At 42.0% G+C, this 12,483-nt stretch overlaps 1 protein-coding gene across 1 annotated transcript in view; it reads left to right on the top strand.

Annotated features, from left to right (window-relative positions):
- The window catches only part of itfg1 (integrin alpha FG-GAP repeat containing 1), a 288,511-nt gene that overhangs the window by 257,211 nt on the left and 18,817 nt on the right, over positions 1 to 12,483 (top strand). The window contains exons 16-17 of the mRNA XM_060911643.1: positions 2,258 to 2,340; positions 3,002 to 3,119. Of these exons, the coding sequence (XP_060767626.1) occupies positions 2,258 to 2,340; positions 3,002 to 3,119 (201 nt within the window). The remainder of the gene's footprint in view (positions 1 to 2,257; positions 2,341 to 3,001; positions 3,120 to 12,483) is intronic.

Genomic DNA, 12,483 nt, shown 5'->3' with positions numbered 1-12,483 from the left:
TGCTTTCGGTCTCGGCAGCATGGATGCGCTTTACATGAAAGAAGGCACTGATGTGTCTGCCATCGATAAAGGTGTAAAAAAACAAGTGGAGGTGGGCTTGGCTGTACGAAATAGGTGAAAACGGAAAGCCGTTTAGTTCATGGTGCAAAAAACTAAACATTCCAGGCGCTTGCATTTGTGTGGTTTGCCACAAAAAATAATATACGGAAGCAATGGAAAGAGAGTGCAATAAATTGAATATATTAATCCATTAATTAATTGATAATAAAGTTATCAGTTCTAAGTTAACCATTCTCAGAATTTCATCGAAATCCACCCATAACCCCCCACCCCCCTGGTAAATTTTCAGTCAAATAATTTTTTTTTTTTTGCTTTAATCCATGGTAAGGTGGAGGAGTTATGGTAGGAAGGTGTAAGTTATGATGACATGGCAGGGGTTACAGTAGGATGGTGGGATTACTATAGGACTGACTGGTTACGATAAAACATCAGGGTTACCATAAATGAAGGGGATACGGTAGAAAAATGGGGTCACAGTAGGACAGCGGGCTTATAGACAAACGATAGGTGGAACCACAGGACGGAAGGAGATATGGTAGAGCTTTGGGGGGGGGGATATGGTAGAACTGCAGGGTTTGAGAAGGACGGTGGGGTTACAGTGAAACGATGGGGGTTTGATAGGATGATGGGGTTATAGTTCAATGGAAGGAGATAGAGTAGAACCATGGGGTTTAGAATGATGGGATGGAAGGGGGTGCAGTAGAACCATGGGGTTTAGAATGATGGGATGGAAGGGGGTGCAGTAGAACCATGGGGTTTAGAATGATGGGATGGAAGGGGGTGCAGTAGAACCATGGGGTTTAGAATGATGGGATGGAAGGGGGTACAGTAGAACCATGGGGTTTAGAATGATGGGATGGAAGGGGGTACAGTAGAACCATGGGGTTTAGAATGATGGGATGGAAGGGGGTGCAGTAGAACCATGGGGTTTAGAATGATGGGATGGAAGGGGGTACAGTAGAACCATGGGGTTTAGAATGATGGGATAGAAGGGGGTGCAGTAGAACCATGGGGTTTAGAATGATGGGATGGAAGGGGGTGCAGTAGAACCATGGGGTTTAGAATGATGGGATAGGAGGAGATACAGTAGAACCATGGGGTTTAGAATGATGGGATGGAAGGGGGTGCAGTAGAACCATGGGGTTTAGAATGATGGGATGGAAGGGGGTGCAGTAGAACCATGGGGTTTAGAATGATGGGATGGAAGGGGGTACAGTAGAACCATGGGGTTTAGAATGATGGGATAGAAGGGGGTACAGTAGAACCATGGGGTTTAGAATGATGGGATGGAAGGAGATACAGTAGAACCATGGGGTTTAGAATGATGGGATGGAAGGGGGTACAGTAGAACCATGGGGTTTAGAATGATGGGATGGAAGGGGGTGCAGTAGAACCATGGGGTTTAGAATGATGGGATGGAAGGGGGTACAGTAGAACCATGGGGTTTAGAATGATGGGATAGAAGGGGGTGCAGTAGAACCATGGGGTTTAGAATGATGGGATGGAAGGGGGTGCAGTAGAACCATGGGGTTTAGAATGATGGGATAGAAAGAGATACAGTAGAACCATGGGGTTTAGAATGATGGGATGGAAGGGGGTGCAGTAGAACCATGGGGTTTAGAATGATGGGATAGAAAGAGATACAGTAGAACCATGGGGTTTAGAATGATGGGATAGAAAGAGATACAGTAGAACCATGGGGTTTAGAATGATGGGATGGAAGGGGGTACAGTAGAACCATGGGGTTTAGAATGATGGGATGGAAGGGGGTACAGTAGAACCATGGGGTTTAGAATGATGGGATGGAAGGGGGTACAGTAGAACCATGGGGTTTAGAATGATGGGATGGAAGGGGGTGCAGTAGAACCATGGGGTTTAGAATGATGGGATGGAAGGGGGTACAGTAGAACCATGGGGTTTAGAATGATGGGATGGAAGGGGGTGCAGTAGAACCATGGGGTTTAGAATGATGGGATGGAAGGGGGTGCAGTAGAACCATGGGGTTTAGAATGATGGGATGGAAGGGGGTGCAGTAGAACTATGGGGTTTTGGTAGGTTATGGTTAGATGGCAGGGTTACATTAGGACAACCAGGTTAACTGTCCTCCTCTAATGGTACTGTAGTGTAGCTGATATGTGGTGTTCTCTTAGCCTCGTTCTCTCTTCTGTTCTCTTGATTTCCCTCGGCCTCTCTGCAGGACATGAGGAAACAGGAATGGACTGCCATCATCCCCAACTCTCAGCTCATCGTCATTCCTTATCCAAACAGTGACCCTCGCAGGTATATACACACACGCGCACACACACACACGTTTCCATAAATTCTAACAAAGATACACAGGTTCATTCATTGTGGTTAGTGTTTAATTAATGTTAATTAGATAGAACCAGGATCAAATGTTATCAATATGTGATGTTGCTGATCGAGTGTGTTAACGCAGCAGTTTTCTCAGAGGAGACTATAAACATGGTCTCTCATGCCTGCGTGCTCTCTCTCTCTCTCTATCGATCTGTCCATTGCTTTATCTCTCTCTGTGTGCATGCACTGAGTACAGATGGAACGCATGGAGAGCTTTCTGGCATCTTGCCAACTCTTCCAAGTTTATACATGCATTTTTCTTTCCTTTTCTTTAATTAAATATTGAAACTTATGGCTATATATGAGGCGTAGCAGCTGTAAATGGTTTGAGAGAGAACGAGAGTGAACGGAACGCCACGGCCTCTGAGACCGGCAGGGAGCCGCTGTCTCTCTCAGGTCAGACTGAGAAAAAAGACATCTATTGTATGAAAAGCTCTGCTTCAACTAAACTGGACTTCATATGGATGTGAAATTGGATTAGAACTGAAATGGGGCTTTTAAAACATGTACATATTTAAAAACGATGTATTAAAAGCATTCTAAAAGTCAACACTCTCTCTTTCTCTCGCTGTCTCTTCCACAGTTGGAGTGCTAAACTCTATCTGACTCCCAGTAATATTGTGCTGCTGACGGCCGTAGCACTGATAGGAGTGTGTGTTTTTATCCTCATCATCATTGGAGTGCTGCACTGGCAAGAGAAGGTCAGAGCTCGATGCACGCACACACACTTCTAAACAAGGCTCCAGAGAGGCAGTCGTAAAATAGTACAGGTGCAAAATGTATGCTAGGATACATGCTGTGTGTGTGTGTGTGTGTTTGTGGGCTGAACAGATGGGTCAGAATGAGCAGATGGGTTTATGTGTCCCCGACATCATTCCTACACACACACACACACACACACACACACACACACACACACACACACACACACACACCATGCTTTCAACTGTTCATATCTGTTGTTCATTACTACCAGAACAGGTCCGTTTGTGTGTGTGTGTGTGTGTGTGTGTGTGTGTGTGTTTGGTCTTTTTGCAACCCCTGCAGGTGTGTACATGCCATCAGTTATTACTACTACACACCACCACATTTTTGCCCGTTTGCATTCGCACTACATTTGCAGACAGAGCAAATAACACACAACGCACAGAGCAGCCAAGATCAATGAAAGCAAGTGAAAAATATTCTCCTAAACAGAAATTTAATAAAATGACACTACAAAAAATAAATAAATAAAAGGAAACTATAACATCTGCTATAAGACATTTGAAATCAGAATATAATGAAAGACATTTTTGCTTTTTGTACTTTTCAGTGCATGCAGAACGGGTAATAAAAGCATAAATGCCCAGGAGATGAACATGTCTTCAATAAAAAATAGCTGTGGCCTGTTCATTAGGATAAAATGATGAAACTCATCAGTGGGGAAACAAGTCCAGCTTGGATCTTGGCCCTTTTGTGACTAAAACTAAGTGTATTTCTTGGCAGTGATGCTAAAAAAAGAAGAATCACTCTTGAGGCTAACAATTAAACCAATTCAAATTAAATTACATTTATTAATGTGCTCTGCAAGCTGCAACGGATGCAAAAAGTAAATAAAGAACAAAAGTAATTACATTTATGAGTACACCACCAGAGCTGTACAAGGCATCGAAATTCTGACGGCGTGTACTCGAACGTAACCATGCATCAGCCTGTCGAAAGTGGTCTGGGGTGAAGCATGTGTACTTCAGGGAGATTTCCGGCCGTATTACAGTTACAGACAGAATGAATATGCTTATAATGGACAGTAAGATGTCTGAGTGAGAGTGAGAACATTTTACACCGTAACGTTGGGAGTGTGGACATGTTGGTGTTAACAGATATAAAACAAGTCACAGAAGTTTTTAAAAAAAGCTTCGAGTGTCAATCTCCTTCCAGATTATACGACGCAGATAAAATACAGTATCTAATTTAGATTCGGGATGGATCTAATATGATTCAGTTTAATTAAACGCGAGTTCTCCACTCACAGGAAAAGCTTCAGGTCAGAGGATATGTTTTGCAGTTTAACATAAACTGCATTTTTTTGGGGGGGGGGGATTTTCTTACACAATTTTCTCAAACTCAATCCCAGACGTCCGCTATTTAGCGGAATTCCACTATTTTCTAGCGAAAGTGTTTTTTTTTTTTTAAATCTCTTGTATATCCATTAAAAATATGTTTAAGTAAAATGACCAGCAGAATACGTTCTGATTTGGTTTGCTTGTTTAGCGATGTTTTCGTCGGCTTCGTTGGTTCTCGTTGACATTCGGGAACACTCGGAAGTTAAATTGATGTAAATACCGCGAGCAGTGTTGCCAGATTGCGCGGTTCTCCGCCCAGTTGGGGGGTTTCAAGTGCATTTTGGCGGGTTTTGAACATATTTTGGGCTGGAAAACGTCAGGAGTATCTGGCAACACTGACCGCGAGACTGTACGTGATAGAACAAGAAAACAATATGCCTGGGCCCATTTGCTAGAAAACATGTTTTAACTCCGTTCGTGCTTTTGTTTCTAATGCGTTGAACTTAATTCAGAGCCCTGCAGGAACATCAGAAAAGCAGAAGGAAAGATCAGAGAAACAAAAGCAGAGAAAACTGGAGGAAAGACAGAATGCACCCCAGAAGAGAGCATTAAATTTCTTTGCAGTGAAACCTTTCAAAAAGAGAGAGGTTTAAATCAAATATCTCCAGTATTTGCTGTACATATGTATATATCTAATATTACTGAATCATTGATTTCTGCTCATATTCATGATTTTTGAAAAATGAATGTGGCTTATATTAGACTAGTTTTGACATTAACTTGAAACAAAAAAAAATAAACAAATGAGATGAACTATGGATGCTATTGTTATAACAATCAGTGGAATATGTAGGCAAGTATATTCTTCAAAGCTACATTTTCGTCTAATTTTTATAATTTTTTTTTGCCACTTATGTCATTGATTACAAAATATGGCATCAAATAGATACACATTATGGTTAAATTCTGTTGCTTTTCTATGTTAAATCTATGTAAAAAATGTGTTCTATGGCATCTTTAAATGTTAAAATCTCAACAGCTTCAGGCAGCCCCCTTGACCCCTGCTGATAGTTTCTTCTCATCTCATCTCGTTATCTGTAGCCGCTTTATCCTTCTACAGGGTCGCAGGCAAGCTGGAGCCTATCCCAGCTGACTACGGGCGAAAGGCGGGGTACACCCTGGACAAGTCGCCAGGTCATCACAGGGCTGACACATAGACACAGACAACCATTCACACTCACATTCACACCTACGCTCAATTTAGAGTCACCAGTTAACCTAACCTGCATGTCTTTGGACTGTGGGGGAAACCGGAGCATCCGGAGGAAACCCACGCGGACACGGGGAGAACATGCAAACTCCACACAGAAAGGCCCTCGCCGGCCCCGGGGCTCGAACCCAGGACCTTCTTGCTGTGAGGCGACAGCACTAACCACTACACCACCGTGCCGCCCGGTGATAGTTTCTTACATTCCTCTATTTTTTTCAATTATTGCTGGGATCCCTGTCAATCATAAGACCGAAGCCATAGTCATTGCCACTCCAACACTGCTGAAGAAGTTAAATCTTGCGCAGTTCTCCATCCCAGGTTACTTCACCACCATCTCCTCTGAAGTGAAAAACCTGGGCGTCATCATTGACTCAGCTCTCTCTTTTGATTCACACATAAAACACATCACTAAAACAGCATTTTTTCATCTCAAAACTATCTCCAAACTCCGCCCCTCACTCAGCCTCCCCACTGCAGAGACCCTAATTCATGCCTTCATCACCTCCAGACTTGATTACTGCAATGCCCTGCTCATTGGGCTTCCAAGTAAATCAGTAAACAGACTACAACACATCCAAAACTCTGCAGCTAGACTCCTCACCCATACTAGACCTTGGCATCACATCACACCCATCCTCCATCAGCTACACTGGCTTCCTGTTAAATTTCATTCATTTCAAAATTCTCCTCCTTGTTTACAAGGCCCAGCACAGCCTAGCACCCACCTACCTCTCTAGTCTTCTCACTCCATACTTACCCACCCGAAATTTACGCTCCTCTGATACACTCCTCCTTACCACCCCTTCCACAAATCTCCGATCTATGGGTGATGGGGCTTTTAGTGTGGCTGGCCCCAAACTCTGGAACAGCCTCCCACTTTCATTGCGTCAATGCACCTCCCTTTCATCTTTTAAAACCATGCTCAAAACTTATCTTTTTACCCTTGCTTTCTCATCATAATGCTGAATGATTGAGGTTATTATTTTTATTAATAATTTTTATTTTATTATTATTTTTAATTGTATTGCTGCATCATCTGTGTTTTTTTTTACTTTGTTGTTGATTCTGTGTCATGCTTCTGTGCCTTTTAACGAGTTCTACTTTGACTTTTACTTACAATTCTTACACTCTTTGTAAAGTGTCCTTGGGTATCTTGAAAGGCGGTCCAAATAAAATTTATTATTATTATTATTATTATTAACGTCAAAAGAGAGGCTGGTGGGGAAGTGACTGTTCACAGTTACTATGTATGATTTGTCCATGTTCTGTAGCGTTCAGTGTGCAATTTATTTCTTCCATGTATAAATAATCTGCAAAATATGTACAACATGATCAAATATCACAGTTCAAGCCAGGAATCGAAGTATTAAGTGGCTGGAAAAAACCTAACTGGAATAAAGATTTCCAGTTTGGAATGCTTGCTTGTGTTTGGATTAGGCTCCTGTTAGTCCTTTTGTAGACATTCTACTCTCTGGGCCACTGTAGATCCTGGAGATGGAGCTCTGTAAACCATGGGTGAGAATGTGGGGTGGGCTCAAGGAGTTAACATGAAACCTTTTCAAATGCCTAACCTGCCTACTTAGGCCCTGTCCACACGGCAACGGATTCAGGTGAATCTGATAAAATTGTTTATCGTTTCGGCCTGGCGTCCACACGGCACCGGAGTTTTGGGTGCCCAAAACGAAATCTTTTGAGAACGGGTCCCAGAGTGGAAAGATCTGGCAACGGCGCCGTTGCGAGGTCGTCTGGATGAGTAGAACGGATTTGTTTACGATGACATCACAACCACATGACTGTCAGTACTTCACACCGGGTAGAAGTGTAACGAACTCGATGCGAGTTGTCAACAAATCCTATAACTTGGTTCATGAAACGCGCTTACAAAATATTTTCACTGTGAATATTTATTGTGTAATGGTGCAAAGTGAGAGAGAGAGAGAGAGAATAGCCCTTAGGGCAGAGTCAATCCCTCCAGCAAAAATAGGGAAAAAAAAGGAGCGATCTCACCTCTTCAGATGTTGGTTTAAGTCCTACAATACATTCCTCAAAAAGGGCGTAGAAGAACAAATTAATCCATCAACGTGTAGCATTCAATTTATTCCGGACCATTAAAGATGCCGCCTTCCGCGTAGAATCATACGTCATCCTCGCCGCCATATTGGATGGGGCAAAGCGGAGAATAAAGATGCCCCATTCATGTGCTGCGTTTAACTGTACCAACAGGTTTGCCGTCCAAACGAGATCACATGGGATTACCTTTCACAGGTGAGACTGGAAAAATACTTTTCATTGTATTTGGTCATTATAACGTAACTTTACGAACAGATTTTTCTGACTTTGTGGCTAATATGAAGTCTCGCGCATAATAGTTTATGCGCATGCGTCCTTACTTCTTCTATTGTTCTGGTGTCTCCGATGGGACCGTCTTACAGCGCCCCTAGAGGTGTGGCATGTGTATTGCATCATTTTCAGCAAGCGTTGCGTTGCCATATGGACCTGATATTTTACTGATCCGTTGCCCATGTGGACGCGATATTTTTTTTAATAACATCTCGTTGCCGTTGTCGTGTGGATGTAGCCTTAATCTTGGGCGGGGAATGGACTAATCTTCCCAAATACACTTGTACACTACCGTTCAAAAGTTTGGGGTAACTTTGAAATGTCCTTATTTTTGAAAGAAAAGCACTGTTCTTTTCAATGAAGATCACTTTAAACTAATCAGAAATCCACTCTATACATTGCTAATGTGGTAAATGACTATTCTAGCTGCAAATGTCTGGTTTTTGGTGCAATATCTCCATAGGTGTATAGAGGCCCATTTCCAGCAACTCTCACTCCAGTGTTCTAATGGTACAATGTGTTTGCTCATTGCCTCAGAAGGCTAATGGATGATTAGAAAACCCTTGTACAATCATGTTAGCACAGCTGAAAACAGTTGAGCTCTTTAGAGAAGCTATAAAACTGACCTTCCTTTGAGCAGATTGAGTTTCTGGAGCATCACATTTGTGAAAATGGCCAGAAAAATGTCTCGACTATATTTTCTATTCATTTTACAACTTATGGGGGTAAATAAAAGTGTGACTTTTCATGGAAAACACAAAATTGTCTGGGTGACCCCAAACTTTTGAATGGTAGTGTAGAACGAGAACACCCGTGAAACACGTCTGGGTGTTGTATCTGGACTTGGAGCTTAAACCTGGGTGTCAGCATTGATCCAAATCAGATTATGGCTTGTAAATCCATGCGGCCGTATTGTAAACCGTTGGACGGATTTTTGGATTCAAATCATTTTTCTGTACACCATGAACGTTTAAACATGATGCATTCCACTTAGTTTCATATGATGCTTCTTCACACGATGACGCTTAAAACACTCCATTTCAGACAATGTGTTCTTGAATAATAAAGATTGTTGGCGTAATTAGTGGATGGCAGTTTGCCTGCTAAAAAACAAAACAAAATGCTGAAGGAAAGAGTGGAAACTTTTTTGCTTTCTATCCACCCACAGTTTCAGTCTGGCACAAATAACATGCACCAGAACTTGTTAAATCAAGCTTTTGCCAGGAGCGTTTGGAAGAGGAATGAAAACGTATCTATCTTGCAAAGACGTTGTTGCTTTATTCGGCTGTCTTCCAGTTTTGTAATGGATAGCAGAGCAGACTCGCTTCTGCAGTCATTTGCTTATGTCTTTAGTAGATTATCACTGATCCTTTATGTTTTACATTTATTAAAATTGCACTAAAGATGTCATTTAAGAAATGTTGATGGGTTTTTTTTCTATTCATAAGAAATTACTATGAATGATCGAAGAACACACATGAATATGCAAATTAGAAACACCCCCATGCCGAAGTCCTGCCATGCTTACTAGCCTAATGTCACTTAACGTTGGCTAACTCAGCTTGCTGGTTAGTTACCGAGCTCATATTTCTCACGGTTTTGAGCCTAAAGGGACTTTTATGCTGACAGACACTTTTTAAAGAAAAGGTACTTTGGAATAAGTAAGGCAAAGTCTAATACAAGCACACAGCTGTAAAAGGCAGACTTGAGATACAAGTGCTGCCAGAGGGGACACCTCGGGCCCTTTCCATGGTGCTCGCTGAACGCCTGAGGATTTCTCCAAACTAAAAATTACACACTGGGATCTTTTTTTTTTTTGGACGTTGTTTTTCATGAATACTTTCTCACACAACGTGAATATTATGCAAGGACGAAGCAACATGTTTTTTTCACAACCAGGTCGATTTTTCTGAGCTTTTGCGCCACGAATAAACGCATGAACCAATCACGTTGTGCAGAACGGGGTGACCACCAATAAAACAGCCTGTAGTGGCGAGCGTCTGCTACGTGCCAGCGTCATTGACGGCCAGGAGCTGAGTGGCCGTATTTCACCCATGAACATGCCACACACGAGCGTTGCTTGCTTTCTTGTTGCCCAACATCCCATCTCTCAGCTTCAACGATAGGTGTATACAAAACATTCTCGAGAGCATGTCTTTTCATCACTACAGCACGACTACATCATTCGCTCAGGATGCTATTGACAATTGCGGCACAGAACCAGAGTGAAACAAGCATGAAACGAAACGCACAATATTTTAAAAACCATATTGGACTCCGTGTGCGAAAATTATGCCCACGAATTATTTGCCTCATGTAAGGTTTTATTCCTTTGTAAGGATAAATAATTGTAAGTATTTATTCTTGTCCAAGAAGGCAGTAATTTATTTTGTGACAAAATTGTAAGGATTTATTCTTAATATTGTTCTGTTCTGTTCTATTTTACTATTTCAGCTAGAAGGCATTGAATTCTTCTGTCTCCTGTGTAACTTGACCAAATTACTGTGTGACCTTCTGTCTAAGCTAGACACATTGCTCGAGACGTAATACTGATATCTTTCGGAACATTCTATCAGAATATATTGCCCTGTGCTATCTCTGACCTAAGGTTGTGCGTAAATGTTGATATCTGTTAGAACATCTGCTAATATGAAATGTATACAGGATATATTTTCACTCACACACATGCATATTGATGGAATTAAGATGCGTTTTGCTCAGTCCAAGGTTTACTGACCGACGTCATCATACCGTCACACCATAGTCTGACATCCTATGACGCACACCCACCCACCCACAGCTGCATATCCAACGTGTATTTGGGATTAAAAGTTAGATTTAAAGCCATGAATTAAGTTAGTTTTATAGCTACACGTGATTTAGGATTGTTAGATTTAACCAGTCTCTTCAGTGTTGAATTTGAAATTGAAATGATTGAATGTTAGATTTAATGTTCGATTTAAAGCTGCATTAAGTGATTCATCTTAGTTTTATAGATTTATATTAGCCTTATTGCTGCACAAGGTGTTAAGACTTTATGATTTTAATGTTTTAGAGCTTGCATATACTATAACAGTGATTTTAAACTATTCTATATTATATATAATATATTATATATTAGGGGCGGCACGGTGGTGTGGTGGTTAGCGCTGTCGCCTCACAGCAAGAAGGTCCGGGTTCGAGCCCCGTGGCCGGCGAGGGCCTTTCTGTGCGGAGTTTGCATGTTCTCCCCGTGTCCGCGTGGGTTTCCTCCGGGTGCTCCGGTTTCCCCCACAGTCCAAAGACATGCAGGTTGGGTTAACTGGTGACTCTAAATTGAGTGTAGGTGTGAATGGTTGTCTGTGTCTATGTGTCAGCCCTGTGATGACCTGGCGACTTGTCCAGGGTGTACCCCGCCTTTCGCCCGTAGTCAGCTGGGATAGGCTCCAGCTCGCCTGCGACCCTGTAGAACAGGATAAAGCAGCTACAGATAATGAGATATTATATATTTAAACGATTCTATATTCTGTAACTATATTTAAACAACTTTGTGTCGTATCCGGTATGTAAAGGCCTTTAGGCTCATCATACTTGTTGTAGTTAATCTGTATAGAAATTCATTACTCAACTGGTTAGAATTTCATAAACCATACAAAAGCCATGGCCTAATGGTTAAAGAAGCAGCTTTGGGACCAAAAGGTCACCAGTTTGATTCCCTGGACCAGCAGGAATAGCTGAAGTGTTCTTGAGCGAGGTACCGAACCCCTGACTGCTCCCCAGGCTGCTCTGGGCATGTTGTACATCGCTCTGGATAAAAGCGTCTGCTAAATGCTATTAATGTAATGTAAAAGGCCTTAGCATAATTATGATGTACCAGCGCAATCTGCAATTTTGACTTCCTGTCATGTCAGTGGAATTTAGCCCTCGCTTCAGTTCTCCCAAAAGATGCAGTGGAGCTTTAGTCTGTCCAGCTCTCTCACCTCCTCATCTGTACACTCTGCTCAAACTGATCAGCTTCCAAAGCTTCAAATTTCAAGCTAATACCGCTGTCAATTCTGTCACGCTCATCATCACTTCGACTGCTAACTCGCTGAGCCGAGTCTCTGCTGTCACTCCATATCGTGTTGCTCCGTTGCATTCTGGGACTCTGAGTCCAACATTTGCACCAAGGTCTCCTTTACTTCTGTGCAAGAATTCCCATTAATATGACTTTAACCTTCACTGGAAATGTTTTTCTCCTATTAAACGCCACTGTAACTACGCTAGCAAAAACTATGTCATGTCAGCGTAGCATACAACCACTAACTCCTCACGGGAGTAATGAAAGTACAGCACCGACCAACAAATTGGCACCAGAATCACTAAACAGATACTTCAGTATACAAATATATATTTCATGTGTTTCAGGGTGGAGAGTTTCTTTAATAATGT

The sequence above is a fragment of the Neoarius graeffei genome, chromosome 27 (genome assembly GCF_027579695.1).
Source record: "Neoarius graeffei isolate fNeoGra1 chromosome 27, fNeoGra1.pri, whole genome shotgun sequence".
NCBI classification, from domain to species: domain Eukaryota; kingdom Metazoa; phylum Chordata; class Actinopteri; order Siluriformes; family Ariidae; genus Neoarius; species Neoarius graeffei.
Note: the sequence above shows the minus strand (reverse complement) of the source record. Positions and strands in the feature narration are given on the sequence as shown.